General features: G+C 39.4%; 1 protein-coding gene across 4 annotated transcripts in view; it reads right to left on the reverse strand.

The window, feature by feature from the left end:
* Positions 1-21,068, reverse strand: part of col11a1b (collagen, type XI, alpha 1b) — a 77,199-nt gene that overhangs the window by 22,925 nt on the left and 33,206 nt on the right. For all 4 annotated transcript variants that reach the window (XM_075482956.1, XM_075482955.1, XM_075482954.1 and 1 more), the window contains 29 exons: positions 19,258-19,332; positions 18,735-18,818; positions 17,453-17,509; positions 16,846-16,899; positions 16,679-16,732; positions 16,226-16,279; positions 16,055-16,108; positions 15,277-15,330; positions 15,126-15,170; positions 14,331-14,384; positions 14,189-14,233; positions 13,146-13,199; positions 12,133-12,177; positions 11,773-11,826; positions 11,643-11,687; positions 11,259-11,312; positions 11,120-11,164; positions 10,220-10,273; positions 10,035-10,142; positions 9,684-9,737; positions 7,187-7,240; positions 6,284-6,328; positions 6,031-6,084; positions 5,764-5,808; positions 5,369-5,422; positions 5,198-5,251; positions 3,718-3,771; positions 3,495-3,602; positions 2,850-2,939 (listed from right to left, as the gene is read on the reverse strand). In XM_075482956.1, the coding sequence (XP_075339071.1) occupies positions 2,850-2,939; positions 3,495-3,602; positions 3,718-3,771; positions 5,198-5,251; positions 5,369-5,422; positions 5,764-5,808; positions 6,031-6,084; positions 6,284-6,328; positions 7,187-7,240; positions 9,684-9,737; positions 10,035-10,142; positions 10,220-10,273; positions 11,120-11,164; positions 11,259-11,312; positions 11,643-11,687; positions 11,773-11,826; positions 12,133-12,177; positions 13,146-13,199; positions 14,189-14,233; positions 14,331-14,384; positions 15,126-15,170; positions 15,277-15,330; positions 16,055-16,108; positions 16,226-16,279; positions 16,679-16,732; positions 16,846-16,899; positions 17,453-17,509; positions 18,735-18,818; positions 19,258-19,332 (1,701 nt within the window). The remainder of the gene's footprint in view (positions 1-2,849; positions 2,940-3,494; positions 3,603-3,717; positions 3,772-5,197; positions 5,252-5,368; positions 5,423-5,763; positions 5,809-6,030; positions 6,085-6,283; positions 6,329-7,186; positions 7,241-9,683; positions 9,738-10,034; positions 10,143-10,219; positions 10,274-11,119; positions 11,165-11,258; positions 11,313-11,642; positions 11,688-11,772; positions 11,827-12,132; positions 12,178-13,145; positions 13,200-14,188; positions 14,234-14,330; positions 14,385-15,125; positions 15,171-15,276; positions 15,331-16,054; positions 16,109-16,225; positions 16,280-16,678; positions 16,733-16,845; positions 16,900-17,452; positions 17,510-18,734; positions 18,819-19,257; positions 19,333-21,068) is intronic.

Consider the following 21,068-nt stretch of genomic DNA (forward strand, 5'->3'; position numbering starts at 1 on the left):
AGATTATTAGATATCCCCCACTGTGGGCCGCCACTCAATGCTATTCAAAGAGCAGCTGTCAAATGGCCCTTGCTAGTACATGCGCATGCCCATACATGATTATGTGTAGATATGTGTGTACACCTGTGTGTGAGGGTGTATATGTGGAGGGTTTGGATCCAGAAAGGCAAAGTGTGGTAAAATATAATTCATATATGATGGGATGAAATTTTTTTGCAATAAAATTTTTTGGTTTGCTTCATGCAAATTAGACAAAGAAAAAGAAATTTTAATAAAAGGATAAATGACAATGTATTATCTAAATACTATGAATGTGTCAGACATAGTTCTTTACATTTGTTCAGCTCATACAGCGCATTGATCAACTGTGGTTGTTTAAATGCCCCCCCCCCCCAAAAAAAACAAAACTATTGAATTGACTTGATTTCACAAAACATTATCCATGTTTAGGTCATTCGCCCATCTTCTGAAATGTCTGTCTTTGGGGCATCTGTTGCCATGGCAAAACAATGGAAGGGAAAGGAATGTCATTGATAGCATCACGACACTAAAAGACTATATTTATTTCGATTTATTTATCCTATTCATCATAATGAAGGAGCTGGAGCTTATCCCAGCTTAAAAAAAAGATCAAAAATCCAATTTCTATGCAATGAGTAGACAAGATCGAAACTATTCTGAGAAATTGCTGGATAATAATTTCAAAGTGGGGTTATGTGTGGTACTTATGAGCAGTTAGTGTCTTACGTCGTGGAGATAGTGGTCAGAGTGCTCTCTGTTAGGAGAAACAGATGGTTTCCTTTTGAATTAGCAAGCACCAAAGGCAACTCAAATGGGGGACACAAAAAAAGCAAAATTTCATCATCTAAAGCACCCCAAGGAAGCTATGAATTCTATAGCAGTTGAGAAAGTATAAACAACTGTCTTTTCAGAAGTGGCATAGTATAAACATCCACAATGTATGTTTTGCTTGAAGCACGATTAAGTTTTTTAGGTTTGAGTTATTGTAGATTGTGAAAAAATTTGCTCTTCTGGTGCCCCCGTTCTGGGTAGATTTTAGTTTTGGCTCACCTGACAGTAAAGCTTCTGACTCACCAAAGCAAGAGCAGTTTGACTACTGTTGGTAAGACCCTGACTACTCGTCCTTTGATAATGTCAAGGGAAATGGTTAAGACATGAGATGAAATTTGATTGTCTGATCTATTTCAAGAGCAGCTTGATGTCTCCTGAGAATCTGATTCCAACTACACAACTCCACTTTGGAAGTGACATCGCTGTGTGTCAAAATGGGCAATACTGCTTTACTCTGTTTAAAAATGTTAATGTCGTAACAAAAAAAATGAATGCTCATTCATGAAAATGCAGGTTTTCAAAACATTTAATTAGTCTGCAGCTAAGTTCTCCATCCAAGAAAAGAAAGTCTGCAACTTAATAAGTTATGATTTGGACTAATCTGTAGGCGTATTTATATTATTAATGCAATGTGAGTCATTAAATGAGCTTCAAAGGAAATGAAAAGAGTGAAGAGATGGCAAGGTTCTGAAGCCCACTGTGAGTTACAAGCTAAGGTATTGTCCATCCATCTCTGGCCCCTTGTCATCTCCTCAAGTTCCCAATCCTTGAATGGCAACGACTGCACTAAATCACAGGATGAAGAGGCCGAGACTGGATATGGAAAACACAGCTCACCAGAGGCGGTAAAGACTTTTATTATAATAACTAATTTACAGATTCCAACAGAGCCAGGGGGTGCGGAGGCTGCCAAGCAGACTCTCCACCTCTCTGGCTTTCACATTTCTCTACAGTGTTAAGAGACTAGAATCATCTTTCTTTGCTGGACACACAAAAAGTTGTGTGTTGGCTCATACATAGCCACTGTATCTTTCCTCAAGACTGAGATAAAGAGTGTGTGTGTCTGTGTGTGTGTGGGGGGGTATGTCTAAAAAGAGAACATTAAACTGCATTTGCAGTTACACTCTTTAAACATTGAAATTTCTACTTGTTTTCACTCCTACAACAGGTGCCTAGGCTTAAATATTGTATCAACTGTGTTGATCACTTCAACAGAGAGTGGGAACATGTGCGTGTTTGGTCACATATATTATGTGTGCTTCCGTTATGAAAGGAAAACCATCCCTCTGTACACATGGGACACACACAATGGTGGTAATAAGTCTGGCCAGTGCTGTCGTGTGCTCTCCTAATGGCCAGCCTTGAAATGAGTTTTAGCCACATTCCCTCAAGCTAATCCTCAGTCAGCCTCTCGCCATCCGCTCTCACCTTGAACTTTTTCTAAACTTACACCCACTCCTTCTGAGAAATAACACAGGCCTCTCAGCAGGCCAGTGTGCATGTAATGTAGTCACAACGTTGTGGGTTTGAATTGGAATCAAGAGACTCTGACTCATTCTTTGTTTGAAAGCAAAAACAAGTCTCCCTAAAAGAAAGGATCATTCACCAGAATAACTTTAAATGAGGGAAAAAAAAAAAAAAACACGGGTCAAAAATGCAGGCAGCTGACTGGAGTGATATTTTAATGACAGAAATGCTTTCTCAAATACATATTAGCAACAACTTACCCGAAAACTGCTGATGTTAATGAGAAAAACGTGTCAATATTGCATCTGGCTTAGTTCTCTATTAGTGCTATGTAAGCCAATCCTGCACCTCTTACTCCAGTCCATTGCCAAGCCTGACATTTGGTTTAACAGCAGGTTGTTAGCCTGGTAATTGGGGTATGGAGCTAAAATCAGCTGGGTGCATGCTCAGGATGTGGGATAACACACTTCTGTGGGCATATGTGAGGATGTTTGCACAAGTATTTGTCATGAAGGTGGTAAGTGTGTTACCATAGCCCCTGGAAGACCTCTCGCTCCTTGGAAACCCCTCAGGCCAGCTGGTCCCACCTTGCCAGAGGGACCCTGAAGACCTGGATCGCCCTACAGAGGAAGAGAGAATAATCCTAATTAAATCAGCTACTCATCACCATGAATCTGTGAGAACAGAGTGAAATAATAACATTCTTTTGCTTGATATTAGTTAAAATACTTGGAAACAATGGCAATTGATTAAGGGGAAATAACAAAATAAAAAGTAAATACCTCAGATATTAAACCAAAGCAACATAGGTAAATATTATTTTTCCTAAACTGTCTGACACTGGTATGTCACAAAGAATTGTCTTCTTTTGATCACGTTCACCCTCAACATTAATGTGGAATTTTGTTAAAACTGAGATAAAAAATATTCAAATCACTTAAAAAACAATTATGTACTCTGGTGTAAGGTACATTATACAAATCAGATCTATCAAGTGTACAAGGGCAGAGAAAACAATTAGAGCTACGTACAAAGACAAAAACCAAAATACCTTCATGAAATTATAGCATGAAAATAAGCTACATGAGCAAGACACAAGACAACAGGGTAGAGTAAATACTTCACTCATGACTGGATTTTGATTAAATCAACATTGAACATGCATTTTACTTCACCTTTCCGCCCTCTTTTCCAGCTGCTCCAGGTAGACCTTGCTCTCCTGGTGGACCAGGGGATCCTGGATGTCCCCGCTCTCCACTTGGTCCTGTCTCTCCAGTTGGTCCCTAAAAAAAACAAAAAAACATCAACCTGTAAACTTCCAAAATTTTAAGTCTTTTCAAGACCATTAGATGTGCTTTGGACACAAATTTTGGATGAAGTATATCTGTGTATGTGTACCTGAGGGCCAACCACCCCTCCAGGTCCTGGAGGTCCAGTCTTTCCTTGGAAGCCCTGAAGAGGAAAACAGAGATTTGGTTGACTGCGACATAGGTCTTTATTGTAAGCTGTAAAATATGTACAAAGCACAACATGTACAGCTGATTTCACTCGCCAAAATGGTTGCCATGACAGTTGGGGAGGGTCTATAACTCTACAGTCAGTGAATGCATAAATGTTCATTTTTGTTTGCTGCATTTGTGGTAACAGAGTGGTAAGTATGGTGAGTTCTTCCAGGATAATGGGAAGTTGTGAAAACAACAAACAATAATTACAAATTCAAACAAACCCACAGAATTCTGAATCATCTTGCAATTTTGTGAAAATATTCCAGCTTTCCTGCAAATTTGATAAATCACTGAATTACACACAACGCAAATAAACCTTTTCAGTATAACGAGGTCAATAAAAAGGGACAAATGGCCTTTTCCTGCATTTACTTTCTAATTTGCCATTGCTGTTAGAATCTGTCAGTTTTCTATTCAATTACGTTTTCAATTTGATGCTTGCTGTTTTGGTTTTGGTTTGAGCTGCAAAAAACTATTTCTCCACATTGTGGAATTATTTACCTATCTATCTGCTTTTGATTACTTTGCTGTAATTTCATTGAAATGAAAGCTTTACTTTTTCCAGTTATCTATTCATTCATTTTTTAGAAATCCTGTGGCAAAAGGAAACATTTTAGGCTGAAACTATCAGTCCAATTCTCATCTCTCTGCTTCGGCCAGCAGCTGTTTAAAAATATGCAGACAGGAATGTAAAGCAATCGATTATCACAAAAACACAACTTTGCTGTTTTACATTACTTAACTTGCAATCTGGATTTAGTGACATTGAATCGTTAACTTAAATTACTGTTATTCTCGCCTCCATACATTTTTAATTGTCATAGCAAGCAACTTATTCTGGTAACTGGTAACTAACTCCTAATAAAAGGTTACAGAACATGTAATGCAGAGAAAAAACTCATGCTTCAAGTCTGTATTTAGGTAGGTTGATATACTGGAAGGTAACAGAATACAGAATAATCTTTGATAAAAATCTGTGGCCATTAACAACATTGTCATGTCCACAGAGCATTTTCTAATCCTCTACTTCAATTTTGCCAAAAGAGCACAATTTCATGCTGCTTCACTTGTCCTCTTCAATCATTCAGCATTTCTGCTGTTTAATAGAGACACTGACTGGATAAGTGTTTGCAGCAAAAAAATTATAAAAAAAACACTTAGACAATATCATCTCATCTGACAGTTTTGTTGCAAACGAGTCCTTATAAAAACACAAAGCATAAAAAGCAAAATTCCTCTGAGTAAAATACTATTTTTGTTGTTGAAATGCCGTTACAACTCGATGTTGTAACGTCTCTGAGAGACCAAAACAAATGATGTCCAGGGTCAAGATGGCATGACAATGTAGTTTCTGCACAAAGGTATCCACTCACCGTCTCCCCCCTTTGTCCAGGATGACCAGGCAGCCCATCTTTCCCTGGTGGGCCCTGAGGGTGAACAGATGGAAGGAGAAAAGAAAACAAGATATCAGGTGTGTATGAATATTTGAAAAGAGTACGAATACGTGGATGGGACCAGCTCACAGTTTGACAGCAGCCACTTACATTAGGTCCTTTGGGTCCAGGGAAACCAACAGGTCCCTGTGGTCCTTGAGGTCCCTTAAATGGAAAGCACAGAAAGAAGAGAGGATAAGAGGCGTAACATATAATCGGAATTCAGAGTGAAATAAGATGGCAAATTCCCCTTTATTACCGTTGTGATTAAAAAATAATGTTGGGTTTTCTAAACAACATAAGCTATCTTAAAGAAAATTAAACCAATCATTTACGACTGGTGATCAGAGACTCGTTGACTGATGGGACCAGCAGCTGGTACAATTTGACAAAAAGCTGAAAATTCGCTTTGAGCTCAGATTAAAGAGCAACAATCCTACCATGCTTTTGCCATCACTAAAAAAAAAAAACAACACAAAACTGATCAAAGAAAATCCAACACTGACCCGCTCTCCTGGTGGGCCGGGAGGTCCATCATTGCCTGAGGTGCCCTGAGGAGAAAGCACGGAGAAACGGCGTGAGCTTTGTCACAACTGTCAGACTAGGAAACGTGATTGAAATTAATGCAAAGCTCTGATACTCAGGTTACACAGCAAGTCACATGCACGTTTATATTTGTACATGATGTGAAAAAAATGTGACTACTATGATAATAAACATGAAGACACATTCTTAATGACTGGTCCCAGAATATAATCGGCCTTGGCTCTCACCTTTGCACCTGGTTTTCCTGTTGGTCCTCTTGCGCCTCGTCCTCCTCGTGGACCCTTTATTAAATTAATATATGGCAATAAAGTAAAACATAGTAGCAACAGAGGACGTAGCTGTATAAAGGCTCAATAATCAGTGTCTTCTGTCATCAAACTTCCCACGCGGTACACACTTCTTCAAAAAAGACGAAAAGCCCTTAAACAAACTCACAAGGAATGATATTTTCATTTAAAAACTAAAAGTTTTTTTTCTTACCGTTGGGCCGCGTTGCCCTCTCGGGCCTGATTTGCCAGCAATTCCCTGAGAAAAAAAAATACAAAAAAAGCTTTGATTTAGGACAAAAACACACTTTGTACTACCACCCAGTGTGAGCACTTTCTGAATTCTCTTTCCAGAAGTTACAGTCGAGCAAGTTTTAGAATTCCAAATATACTTCGAAATCAGACAACAGCAAGTGCAGAGGGAGTCAGTGTCAGGAATGAAATTGAACCATCTGAGCGTTTTTTGGGCACAAATAAATAATCAAATTGCTGTGGTAAGTGGTTACCCGCAGGCACCTGACAGATACAACTACCTGTCAGTTCTGAAGCCAGGCGTGTCTGCTTCTCAATGTCTGAGAGCACAGATGAGCTTGTCTTGTCAATAACAACCCCCATCATTCAACAGCCCTCACTCTCCTCATCTGTAACCCTTTTTCCCCAGGCCACTCAAGTCAGTTCGCAGTCCTCCCTCAAAAGCTACATATATATAAATACACACAGACACAATATGTATCGAAAAAAAATCTTCCTTGATTTTGAAGAGAAAAATTCTGCAAATGCATAATTTTGGTGTTTGTTTGTTCATGTACTTCTGTTGTGTATTTAATTCACAAACAAGGTTTGAAAATAGTGATCTCCACAATGTCACTCACCTGTTTGCAAACACAGTAAAGCACATTGAATTATGCATATTGTAACTTTGCACAAAGCACATTTTAGAAGAACACTTAAAATGATTTTTCTCTGTCAAAGTTGAGTTTCGCGTCTCTAAGACCTCTCCGTGGCACTGAACAAGCTGTGTTTTGACATTTTGAAACCATCTAATTTGACTTCTCTTTGATCAGTTGTAAAGCTCTCAGTGATTGAATGTGTTTGCTGTTCAAAGAAACTTGCTCACCCTTGCTCCTTTTTCGCCGTTTGCCCCGGGGAATCCATTGAAACCGTTGGAGCCCTGCAAGACAAGTAAAGAAAAATTGGATCGGGAAGACATAAGTGAAAAATACATTAAAAGTAGTGAAATATAGGTAGTGGGAGTATAAAATAATAGATGACAACGGTCCACATGTCACTGAGACTCAGGAGGAAATAGTAGGATTCCTTTTGAACTGTCAGGAAAAAAGGCTCATTAATGGAGACAATGTGAAGGCTTTACAAAGAAAAGACTGCCATGCAAGTTGGGGGGCATTGTTATCATAGGGCTACAGGTTATGATTTGTGGTTTCCCTTAGAAAAATGAGCACCTACAGGCCAAAGGGAAAGTCTTTTTGTCTCTTCGTGATACAGACTGATACAAGTGTTAGGTTGTTAGCACAGGGAAGAGCCAAAAAGGGAAGATAAAAAAAGACATTGAGAGTAAATAGAGACAAAGGACAGAAAAACAGTGGATCCCCTTTGATACCCATCAGCAATTTAGTTACTGGGCTTTTACAGACTGTGCTCTCTGATAGTGGTGATGGTGCCAGTCAAACAAATACTGGGAGGGTAATCACTGTTGGCTAAGAGTACCAAGAGTTACAAATACAGCCTGACTTTATGCAGAATTGGGTAGCATCAACCATTCTAAGTTAAACATGTCTGTGCCTTGTCTGCAAACCAAGGTCATGTGCAACCCTTAAACATTTTCTGACGCAGGGCCCATCCATATTGCTCATTACTCTTCATGTGCATATGCATATTAACCATAATGCTGCGCAGCATAAGCAAGGACACCACCACAAAGTGGTGTGAGCAGAATTACAAGAGGCAAACAGCCAAACAATGTGCAGACAACAGGAAAGGGAGATCTATGCTGCTGGATTTGTTTTTCGCAGAGGTGCAGTTACCATAAACTGAAAGGAGAGTTGGTACTGGACAAGCATGACTTGTGCCACAGAGATAAGACAGTCTGCTGAAGCTTTGTGCAAATGGCACTGAGAATTAACGGTGTGGGAAAGCTGTTAACAGAGAGTGATGGGGTGCGGCAACCAAAAACAGTCAATGGAGGGATATGTGGGCAGGCTGATTGAGGGGGATAACGGCCGATGCCGGGCCAAAACTTTGACCCTGAAGCAACACATGAGGACATTGTGACATTTTAAAACATTGATGGTACTTTGAAGTTGAACCATATAGGCTTTGTTTGGTCCTATTTTGCATAGCAAAAAGTTAATATGCCTTATATCTACAAAGGTTTTTGACTCAGGGTGATAAAACCATCCGAGTTAAAAAAAAAAAAAAATGCTGCATATGTTCTTTGAAGTTAGATAGGATGTCACAATTTTCAAATTCAGGAAATTTCTTACATGTTTTTTCTTTGTATTGAGAACATGTAGAACTCTTTATACTTGCCTTTGCAGTCTCTCCAAAAACATGTTTTTGGAAGCATATAAATTGTAAAAGGAAGTGTTTGGTCTTGGATGAGTCCACTGGGGAACCGCTGAGGGCAACTTTTCCTTCCGTTTTCCAAACGAACAGTTCTTACAGCATTACTTTTAATGAATATCTGGTATACAGACTAAATTTATTATTAAATCTATTCAAAAAATAAGTATACAGTAAAGGAAAGGAAAGGGAAAGGGAAAGGGAAATTAAAAAAAACCCCACAATAAACAATTTAGAACAAATCAATGGGATTACTGGAACAAAAACACAGCCGATCTTTTTTAATCTCCCCGACTTAATAATTTGTAGGACAGCCTCAACTTAGGTTTTGCTGACATTGACAGGCAGAGCGGGAGCCTATCTGGTTGTTGTGAGAGTAGGTTATATCGGTGCCAAGATGTCAGTGCTGACAGCAGCAGAGAGGAACCAGCTGCAGCAGCACATCCTGATAGTGGAGCAGAGGCAAAATGGACAGCACTACAGCAAAAGGACGCCAGACACTTAGATAATGCCTGGAGTGTAAGAGGGAAGACATCTGATGACTACAGCAGATGGCGATGCCAGTCATGCTTCCTGGTAGAGTCATGGAGTGTGTGCATTGGGTATCTGCTGGGGTTAGTGTTTGTGGGTCTAAGGGTTAGTCAGCAGACCCTAGAAAGGGGTATTAGTGTAAATTTAGAATTAAGTGGATATTGATCTATACAATTTTGATAAAACTTTATAAAGTTACTGAGGAGGCAATATAGACATAGAGTCACGTGTAAATACGTGCAATGTTGCAGAACAAGACCCTCACATGCAAATGCACAAATATAAACAAACGGAGTATGGAGTGAAATCAGAAAGATTTCATTTGCCACACTGCTGTGTTTCCAAAGATTTTCTAAGCCAGTGGTCCTAACGTTACTGATAAATAAGGATTGTTCAGGCCTTCAAAGAAGGTATGCAAGAAAACAAATTTCCCTTGACTAAGACAGCTGGCTCAGATATTACATTGCATCGTCAGGAGACAAGATTAAACTCTCATCACACACCTTGGGGCCTTGTCTCCCAGGGTACCCAGGCAATCCAGGGACTCCAAGTTTTCCCTAAATGGAAAAAAAGGTATTAAAAATTGTATTTAAAAAAAACAACCAAGGAGGAGCGTTAAATTCATCTCGTGCCACCAGGAACATTGCAAGAGACTACAAATAAAGTTTACAACGACTTTACAAAAACCAATAAACTTATAACCATGAAGTCACAAGTATTCTGCTTTGGGAAAATTTGTAATACCGTATTTATATCTCTTTATTTTTATTTCCACGAAACTGTGATGTCACGGTGATGCCACGAAAAATGAGGTCCATTTTGGTCAATTCAGATGATGTATGGTCTTTACTTACCTTCTCTCCTGCTGAACCTAAGGGACCAGCTTCTCCATTGGGTCCTGACTTGCCCTTGGGACCCTCTGGACCGTCCTCTCCTCTATGTCCTTGAACGCCGCCCTCACCCTGCATGCAGAGAAACAAATGTGATATCGCTCTGCAACTGAAAACCTCAGCTTTCTCTTTAAAGGAGGATGACCCACCTTGTCACCTTTGATGCCCATGTCACCTTTGAAGCCAGGGAATCCATCTTCTCCCTGCAGTTGAAAGCACCATTATTTTTTAGCTGAGAGCATGAAATACAAAACTGACAAATTTCTGAAATATGTTTCACATCTATCTCTGTTATTATATCTGAACTTGGTCTCACTGACAGAGTTTATCATGGAGGTCTTGGTGTTCTATCGAAAAATAGTTTTATACAATACTGACATCTAGTGTTCATTTGAATCAAGCTTCAATAATATAAGAGGTTTTGAAGATTTGCCTCTCGGGCTTTTCATGTCTGCGTCACTCTGCTGACACCTGGTGGTAAACACTAAGAATTCAATTTTCAAATGTTTTTCACCTTTGTTTTTATTTTCTCTACATTTTCATACAAATGACATCACTCGAACAGAAAATACATTACAACAATACACTGAGCCTTTTAGCTCGTGCCTGGTTTGCAACTTATCTAACCTGATCTGACCTGAGATGATGTGTCAAAGTAAGAATCAGTTTTAACAAAACATTTGGTGTATTTATTTTATCTCTCAGAGGAGCCTTCATTTCCTGACAACACATAGAAAACTCTACAAAGAGCTGGCAAACAAGCAATGGCCAACCAATTCCATCTGACAAAACAAAGGCAATAGATCAATCCTCACTGAAACTACCCCACAAAACAACTTAATTCCAGTTTAATGCTCCACACTCCATTTCATCTCAGAGGCATGAGTACTTAACTGCCAGCCTGAAGGGCCTTTAAGAGTTTTCCCACTTGCCACATTCAAAGGAAGGCTCATTTGAGAAGGAATTACAACTCAAATGGGCCCATTTCTAGAGGACTGACATCTGTCAACCATGCTGAGGAAAAAAATATGAGATTGAGCGGTTTATACCTTTTCTCCTCTGTCACCTTTAAGGCCTCTAATTCCTTCGGCACCCTGGAGAGAGATAAAAAAAAACAGTCAGAATGAAATGCGCAAACAATGGAGAGTAATTTTGTTGCAGCATCACAGCAACTTTTGTTGCTCTTACTTTAACACCACGAGGCCCAGGATATCCGATGGATCCCATAGGACCAGGAAATCCCTACAAATAAGAAGAAAGAAAAATACTTGAAACCCCTTTTCACCACTTTGTGTATAGCTTCTAACTACAAGCCATGATTTGCTTTACATGGGTGCCATGTTTATCATATAAGAACAAGTCATTTGTCACCCATCAAGATAAGTAGGTCAGTGCAGTGTATTTCCATTCATTTTGCCTGATAGTGTATACATTTTGTGGTAACTTTAAACATTGGCCAGACTCATGGTTTACCCTGCGTTGTGCCACTTTCGATGAAACTTTTGATCTGAAAAACTAAATAGATACTTGACCGTAAAATCCATTTAAACCAAATAATTCAATTCAACTTACCACTGTTCCTTTCTCGCCTGAAGGACCCTCTTTGCCTGGATGACCCTATAAAATCAGATTTTACAAATCGCAATCTTGGGTTATTTCAGAATGACAGAAATAATAAAAAGACATCAGATGTGATACTTACAGGAGGTCCATCGGCACCGGCAAGTCCAGCCAGACCTTGTTTCCCTTGAGGCCCCTACAAAGAAAGCAATAAATATAGACAGACAAACGGTCAGGCAGGGAGATATATGTTCAAGAGATTGGCATATATTCTCAAAACCACAATGAAAATGCTTTCCGTTTGACAAAGTAACAGCTTACGCTTATGACGTGTGTATTTTCTATGCATGTTTCTGACTTCAGAGAAGCCAGTTAAGGCCTGAAGCTCACAGCCGCAAATCTGCAAAATCACTTATGAAGTCTTGACTGAAACATGCACTTATCTGAGCTGCAGACATGTGGGGGAGGGCCACAAGAGTGTTTGGGTTCCCTTTTCACTTACTTTTTCACCAGGAGGCCCGATTGGACCTTGAGAACCAACAAGACCCTGAAAGACAGAGGACACAGAACTGTGATGCCAGCAAGAAGATGTGGCACCTTTTTGGTTGTCAAGTCAGTTTGGGAAGGCCCATAACTATTGTTAGTGATATGATTGTTTTTTAATTAAATCACTTTATGCTTTCAAGAATTCAATCCGTTTGCCTATTTAGATAAGTTCATATCTGTTTATTTAGTTGTGCAAAGAAGGTTTATTTTCTGCAGTCACTTTAAAACCAAATCTTTGGAAGACTTCCTGACAATTCCACCCAACCCATTAAGAATAAAATACTCAGAAACAGTTAAAATAACCAGGCTGTGTTATTTTCCAATTGGCCGATGCTTTCGCTGGAAAGTATTAATGTGGCTTTGGCCAGGTATACCTACAATGTATGAGTTATTTATGCAACCTGTATACCATCAGGACAGGTGCCTGCTAATTCTTTCCAGGGGAATGATGCTATCCTGTTCACACTGTGAGCATCGGCAGAAGTGAAAATCTAACCTGGCAATGGCATTTTAGCTCTGGATAAGATATCAGAAGCACTGCTTTGTACTAAGCTTGATACAAAAATGGAATATTTTGCTACTAACTGGAAAAAATCAAGCAGACTGAGTGGAAATATATATACAGTGAGACAAATGTCAGCAGGACAGAAATGTTCCTTTTTCTCGGTTGTCATGGAGATATACTGCTGATGGAGCCTTATAGAGTTTTTGCTCTTTTCTGTGGGAGTTTTTTTGATAGACAGCAGCTTAAGAAATGAAGAACAAAAAAGGGAGAACGTAGGGAAAGTAAAAGAAAACTATGTCTATGGAGCTTTGATGCAGAAAACAGGACCACAAGAGAGCATGAGGACACATAGGCAAGGGGCGGTGGAGAGAGAGTCAGAAAAAGTACTGTACGAGACACAACAAGAAGGACAAACATCAAAGAAATCTCTGGAACAGAGAGGTCGATACACAGATAAAACTTACATGTGGACCAGGCAGGCCCTGTTGCCCAGGAGGCCCCGACTCTCCTTGTGGACCCTTTAGACATAAAAGAAAAAACGAATAAGCAATTAAATTTAAAGTCCCTGCACTTGATTCTATTTCATTCACTCTTTGAATATTTTACCATTCACCAGAATTTAATAAATAAAGATTAGATAAAGACAAAGTTAATTTATGGAGCTGAGGAGCAAACCCTTTGGTGACATAAGGCACAAAACATAACTTTGCTTATGACATTTAGTCTGCAGGGATGCATTTGTCATATACAAAACACATAAAAAAATCTCTGTGAAATAATCTAGTACAGCTGTTACAACAAACACAAAATAAATCCTTTCTACAGAGAAATTTAGATTCCTTGACGGTGGGTGCAAATGTACTCAGTAAAAATCTTTTCTAGGTAAGTATGCCTTAAAACACCCTTTTGTTCAGCGATTATGTGTTTACCAATGAGGCTCAACTGCTTGGGATGCTGTATTACAATGGATATCTTCAAGTTTGTCATGGAAGTTTTAGAATATGTTGAGATCACTATCAACTTTCAATGAGTTTTTGAGAAACAACAGATTCCCATTGTTCTTAGACTCTCCTATAGCTGCTTTTTTTTCCCCTCTGACACTAAACTGACTCTGACTCTGTGGTCACAGACAGTTTGTGGACCTGTCATACTGTCTGCACAAATTATCTCATTTAACAACCCCAACCTCATTTCGCAATCCCACCAAGACCCTCTGTGAAGATAAATGCATAATGGTACCATGGAAAGACAGGTTTTTCGTTTTAATCTCTCAGCTTTAGACTGCAGACTTTGCCGTCTGAGAATGATAGTAAGAAACTACTTGTATCCATTTACAACCATTAATCAACACTTGCGTTAAGACCTCCATGTTTGTCATGCTGCACTGATGTTAAAGGTCACAGACTTGTAATGAGGCAAGCCGATTGACAAACTTAGCTTAGGTGGTCCTGACAAATGCGATTTTCTACTTTCCTATTAAAACAAACAAAATGTAAATATTTCCCACCATGTTTCCTTTGGGACCGGCTTGCCCATCAATTCCAGGAAGACCCTAAAGAGATCACAGTTTGGCAGTAAAAATCACTACTGAGCAAGAACAACATAATGCGAAGTATGAGGATTGAGTGTTAAGGGAGAAGCATACTTACACGCTGTCCTGCAGTACCAGGAGATCCTCTGGGGCCAAGCAAACCTCTTGGCCCCTGCAAATGAAGAAGATATCAAAGTTTAAAAAAGACGAGCTAAATACATATATATGATAATTAATCTTATCGTGTGCAAAATCCTTTTAGAACTATTTTACAATTAAATTAAACATAACATATGGTAGTGTTTAATTGATGGACTGAAAGTTCCTTGCAGTGAATATCAATGATTGACCTGAATTTCTAAATAACTGCCCCCCTGTGGTCATGCATGGAAACTACAGATGCAGAATGAAATGAAAGTTGTTCTCCCTTTTCAGTTAAAGATGAAAAGTCAGTACAAATGCTTCCCTCTTACTGCCAGGGTGTGATGAAATGCTGTGCAACTGTTCCTTTAAAATGGTGATGCTGTTTTGGGTGCGGCAGGGAGCAAACTGTTTCTCATGCAACCCTACGCACCATTTGAAGGGCGCTTGGCAGCATATGGAATTTTCTCACGGATATTCACGGCAACAGCCCATTTCTCATTTCTATTTCCTGATCTGGTATGCAAAGCCATTCTGTCCTGGCAAGGTCAAGATTAGAAAGGTACTGGTTCTTCAGACCGGAATGTCATTACAGTTTTGGGGAAGGGAGGATGTTTAAACAATTGCAGGAATTAATGCTAAAGAAGGAATAGGTGATAGGAATATGAGTAGGTGAGGAATAACATTATGGTCAAATTTTCATTTCATTATTTAAGCCTATTTTTAACAACCCTGCCAAATGTTGTTATCTGACAACAGTAAGTGTACTCACACTCTCTCCTGCCAAACCTCTCTGTCCAACATGGCCATCTTCACCCTTTTGTTAGACATAAAAAAAGCAGTGTGTTATTTATGTAATGTAAAGGGAATTTGAAGTCAGCTAAGAGAGATGAAGGTCAGATGGTAACTGAGATGCTGCTTACTCTTGGGCCATCCTCTCCAGGAGGTCCTGGAGGACCCGTGGAGCCATGTTCTCCCTAGAAAAGATCAGAGAAAGGGAACATCAGTGAAGATTAGAAGTGGTAGCATCAAAACCGCGTCAACGTGTTTGATCTCAACAGCTGAGAAAAAAAAAATCCTAATTTCCACTTTTTGAAAAAAAAATTTGTGGGTCCGATATTTGGAAAACTGATGCTGTAAAAAGTACAACCAAAATAGGTCAAAGGCACCTTTAATCTACAGTAGGCATGGTCACCACAGCTGGCATGGTCCTCTATAAGGACTGCCGTACCTCTGGTGGCCCTGTAATTACTCAGTATAGGATAAGGCTCGAAAGGCCTGTCTAGAAATACCCCTCTGTGATCTCTGTCTCTTTTTGGGCTGTGTATGTAGGCCCAAATTCCACAAACACTATACTCAGCTCTCTTCATTTGCCTCCAGGCCTGGTTAAAGACTGCCTAAGTGGTTCTGGAATTGGCCCCACCTCTCGTAACTGGGTCAAACACCCCAATGAGTTCCACTGGTTCAAAATTCACATCTGTCAACACTAGTGTCCATGATATGGATGGAAGGTGTCCTCTGAATTACCAACCCTTGGTTCTACTGAAAAGGCAGGCTATGGGGCAGCAGTGACTGTGATAATAAGTATTTGGGTCTAGACATAGAAGACTGTGGGATATTATTTTTGGAGACACGTTTTTACTGATGTTTGTCCTCTGACCTTGAACATTTACAAAACACAAAATTGTCTTTCATACTTACCCTGTGTCCCTTCTCTCCAGGGAGACCAGGGAGGCCATCAAAACCTCGGTCACCCTAAACAAAAGCAAGCAAAAAAAAAAGAATATCTATCAATATGTCAGATGGAGTGAGGCCCAGGCAACTTTATGAATGCAGCCAAAGGACACTTGGAAAATCTGGATTACACCTTACCTTTGTCCCTGATTCTCCTGGCATTCCTCGAGCACCATCAGCCCCGTTGCGACCCTAAAGGATATGCACAGATCACGTCAAACCGCATGGAAATCACATTGGAAAACAATTTGTTATCTTTGATGGTTATGGAGAATAAATACAGGGTTGGTGCTTTAACTTTTCCAACTAGTTCAGAGCGAAATAAACATGACTTTATGAATTCAAACAAGACACAGAGACAAATATTGGGTGCAGCTGAATTATTTGAAAATGGGCCATGCTTGGAACTAACAGACTCTTTCTGTTTGGGCAGAGATCTGAGAGTTCTTACTGTTTTTAAATAACAGAATCATTTCAAATCTATATTTGTTCCTCTGGTGCGGTACAGTGAGGTCCTGGACGAAAATGATCAATAAATGTAATAAGTATCAAAACGTTCAAACGTTTGGCCTGGTAGGAAAGTGCTCTCACCCTTTTTCCTGCTTTGCCTGGTGGACCACTTGCACCCTGAAGACCTCTGGGTCCCTATGGTGAAGATATGAATATTCAAATTTGCTTATGTTCAGATGTTCAGGAATAAAAATAGGCTTTATATACAAATGAAGAACACAATGATAAAAAATAAGTAATCATCGTACCTGTGGCCCTGAATCACCACTGTCACCTTTAAGTCCAGTAGCCCCAGGACCTCCCTAGATAAAAGAATAAACATACACAGCAGAGTTTGGTGAATGAATACATCTTCATTGAAGACAGATATTTTGCTGTCTCATCCTAAGAAACCAGAACCATATGATTTGTACTTTAATTTACTAGAAATCCAAACACTCATATTACAACATTTCAAACTTGGATTATGAACCTCCTGAAGCATATTTCCATTCGCACAAAATCTCTCATGAATCCATAAATTACAAGACTAGTGTAATTCATATGTTGTTCGAGATAGGCAAAATGACACAGGTCATGTGGAACACACACAGATGGTCAAGGATCGGTTCTGCTATTGTGGGTTCCTGAGATAATGTGAGAAATCTCCAGTTAAATTATCAGGTAATCTGAAATAATGCGACAAAAACGTTTTGTGTTTCCATTCTTTTAATCTTTCACTATATGCAAGAGTTTTCCCGCAGTTGCTACCTATGTTCAGAAATGTGTCAGAAAATTAAAAAAAAAAGAATTGTTGGATGGTAATATTTTCCATAAATGTGTTTGTATGTAATGGGTGTTTAAAAACCTACTTACCACAGGACCGGATCTTCCTGCCATGCCTGCCGGACCTGGTGAGCCTCTCATTGTCAGCTGTGGATCAGACCAACACAACCCATAAACCATACCGCATGCTTAAACCAGCAGGACGCATGCAAATAAAACAAATTTTTCCTCTGATACCATAATAATATATCTTTTGGATTAAAAGAAGATAGTTTTATTTTTAACTTTTTTGTCTAAAGGTAAAGATCAGCCCTTAAAAAGCCTTAAATATTATTTGTCCTCCAAAACAAAGGTAAGCATATCAGAATGTTACATGTTAGTGCATTAAATAAAGCAGTTACTTTGGATATTAAAATGGACATGACTAATTGAACTAGCTGGTTTGAATGCTATAAGATCTGCGAATAATGAAGAATAGAAATACCCATTTAGCCTGTGTAAGACGTAAAGTCATATAGTTTGTAGGCTTTACTTTGTTCCTGTTCACAGCTTACCACTCTGGTCTTTTCTTCTGTCAGTACTGACCGCAGTGCAGAAAAGCCAGAAAAGTTGTTTGGAAATTATTTGCACTGTAATTACTCAGTGATGACAAAATTTTCTAAATGTTAAATCAATTCAATTCGTGCCTCGCAGTGTTCTGCTCAAACAGTGAATACAAAACGCCGTCTGTATACTGTGGGCACTTTATCTTTTTTTTTTTTTTTTTTTTATTTATTTTTTATAGCATGCAAGGGGAAAACAAATTAATACAGAAGCACGGCAAAGCATTTCGTTTAATATTTTCCCCTCCTTCAGGCCAAACCTTTGGCACGACAGGCTTGTTATTGAAAGGTGACAATTACTTTCTAGACATTACTAAAAACCAGCAGTGGCAGCCATTCAGCTCCATAGAGTGTTCTTAATGTGTAAATATTCAGTGTTTGTGCAACACATAATGATCTCCATGTGTCCAACAAAAGATCACACCTTGCTTAAAGCACTAAAATCCAATGTGTTTTTAAACAGCGCAATGGTTTTCAGGACCCCTGGGTCGGTGTGAACATCTGTTGTAGCTATAACAGAGATCTATATCGTGGAATTTACTTGGTGATTGCAGACTCATGAATAGTGATTTCTTTGTTATTTACTACAATTTCTAGGTCACTGAAAATGTGTCTTTGATGAAATGTTGAGTGAATAATCAGAACCTGAGATTTACACCAAAGTTGCATCTGGTTGAGGTTCAACTAGAGCGACTATAGTACACAAAGTGACAGAATATATTGATAGTGTCCATTGAACTGAAAAATGTGAGTATACAAGTGATACTTACTCTAGCCTGAGATAGGATGGCCTGAGCCTGGGCTTCCTGTGCTGTCACCACAGGTCCCTTGTGTGCCTCACCACCTGCACGGAACTGATGGCCACAAAAAAAAAGAGAAGGAAACAGTTAAAATGAAATGGACTTGTCTCATTTTTACAGAGTATGACATCAAATGGTCACCCTGGTGAGCGTTCTCAAAATTTTCCTGTGTTCGGCAAAAGCTATAAAACTGTTCCCATGCCACACACACACTCACAAGCACAGATGCAAACTCACACAAATATGTGTCACTTTGCATTTCAAAGCCTCCGTCAATGGTTCCACTCCATTGAACAGGCTGACATTTACAAGGTAAGTGATTTGTAACCCAAAGAAAATAAGGTTGCGAGCCTTGGCCTACTGGTGATGCAATGAGGTAAATGCACCAAGAGAAGTGTGTCCACGGGCTTGTGCCTGAGATGAAGGGTGCGCAGCATGTAAGGAAAAATAAGACAGACAGCCGAGTGGGCATGTGGAAAACAGCAGGACTTACTGGAAGCATCAGAATGGTACCTGGAGGCCCAGGGACACCATCTGAACCAGGAATACCAGGACGTCCTGGAGGACCCTGCAGAGGAAGAAATAAACATGCTTTTTACTAAAGTCCAACATATTATATCTCAGTATGAACTCACAATATATCTGAGCTGAGGGCAAATACCAATAAGTTAGCTAAACAGAACAGAAAATCTTCATAAATGACTTTAGTCGTGTTCCAAAAGGACTTAATGCATTACTGTAGTGAGCAAAGACTCAATTAAACTCAAATCATCAGCTTTTGTTATGTAAACCTGAATAAGAAGCCACATATTTCTATATTAGCTGATATGATAATATTGCTGTTCCTCTTATCCTCATGAGGATCTCAGCACAAAAAACCTTATCCGTTCACAGTAAGCCTCTCTTTAATAACAACAATAGTTTAAAGGGGAAGTTACTTTTGCTGCAGTCCACATTGTTGAACTGAAACAGATTTATCCCACCAAGAAGAATACAATTGGGAATTCAGTTACAGGCGAAGACAAAGAATGCATTCTACTTTAGCTAGCTGAAGGATGTAAATCCAATACGACAATACTGTTCATTAAAAGAAATCAATAAAACTAAAGTAATTCCATGGATGAGAAATTTAGAAAAAGTGTTGTGGGTGCTATTAGAAAAGAAATCATGTTGGTGCCAAGTGGCAGCCTTCAAGAGTAGAAAAGTACGTCAGTGCTGTAAAATGCAATTCCTTGAATGGACACTTAAGACTGACTCCAAAAGTCAGTTCCCATAGAGCTCCATGTTAAAATACCAATCTTTACCGATCTTTGTAGCAGAAAATAAATGGATCTCTTTGGATGATTGGATAGACAGATACCCAATCTAGATGCGTAGTATCCTCGGGTTCTGAGTCAGATCCATGCCCTGCACATCCTTTTTGGCAGCAAAACCCAAACTGGCGACCAACGCTGGCATCCAAGTGTGGGGCTATGTTTTATACTTTCTGTCTGAATGTCTGTAACTGTTGTGGCTGTCTATCCATGGGCTGTTGGGATATTTCAGAGAGATAATCTAAAAATCAAAACTACAGCATAAACTTTCTTTTTACTGAATAATGACTGTATGAAATTCTAATGTTACAATATTTGGATTATATAAATCAATAAGCATCATAAATCAGATGAAGCATGAGCAGTGTACACTGCCTCCAGGGAAACCAGGATCTATTTAGCAGGCTCATCATGTGCCACAATCTCATACTGGCTCAAATTATTGCCATCTGTTCTCATTTGCCTTCTCCATGTGGTGGTGAAATTTCTCATCCCTTGTTGTGATTGTGAGCATAGCGGCCTCTAGTGTTAGCGATGGTCATACATAGCTGGGAAAGTGGTGTTTGAGTGGAAAGGAGGGATGCAGTGCTCGCTAGAGAGATGAGATGATCAGACGTCGAGCGCAGGCGAACACTGCGCAACGGAAAACCGCAAGACCACAGAACCCAGTCGATTTTAATCTCCCTGTCAGTCCTCTGTGAGACAGTCATTCGTGGGAGGAAATGAAGGGAGGAGGGAGAAACTTTTGAACCAACAATATAGTTTTCAATCATTTTGACCCTGTAGAACAATAAACCTTCTGTATTGTGGACTGTTGATCATACCGGGGGAGGGGCATTTGAGTATTGTTTGGCTGGCAATTAAACAGTTAAATTCCAGAGAGAGAATAGACGTTGATGAGTGGCGAAAAACCAAAAAAAAAAAAAAAAAAAAAAAAACAACCAAAAAAAAAAGGAAAACAAGCTGAGATCCAGCTTTCTAATGGGGGAGG

The sequence above is a fragment of the Odontesthes bonariensis genome, chromosome 14, assembly GCF_027942865.1.
Source record: "Odontesthes bonariensis isolate fOdoBon6 chromosome 14, fOdoBon6.hap1, whole genome shotgun sequence".
NCBI classification, from domain to species: Eukaryota; Metazoa; Chordata; class Actinopteri; order Atheriniformes; family Atherinopsidae; genus Odontesthes; species Odontesthes bonariensis.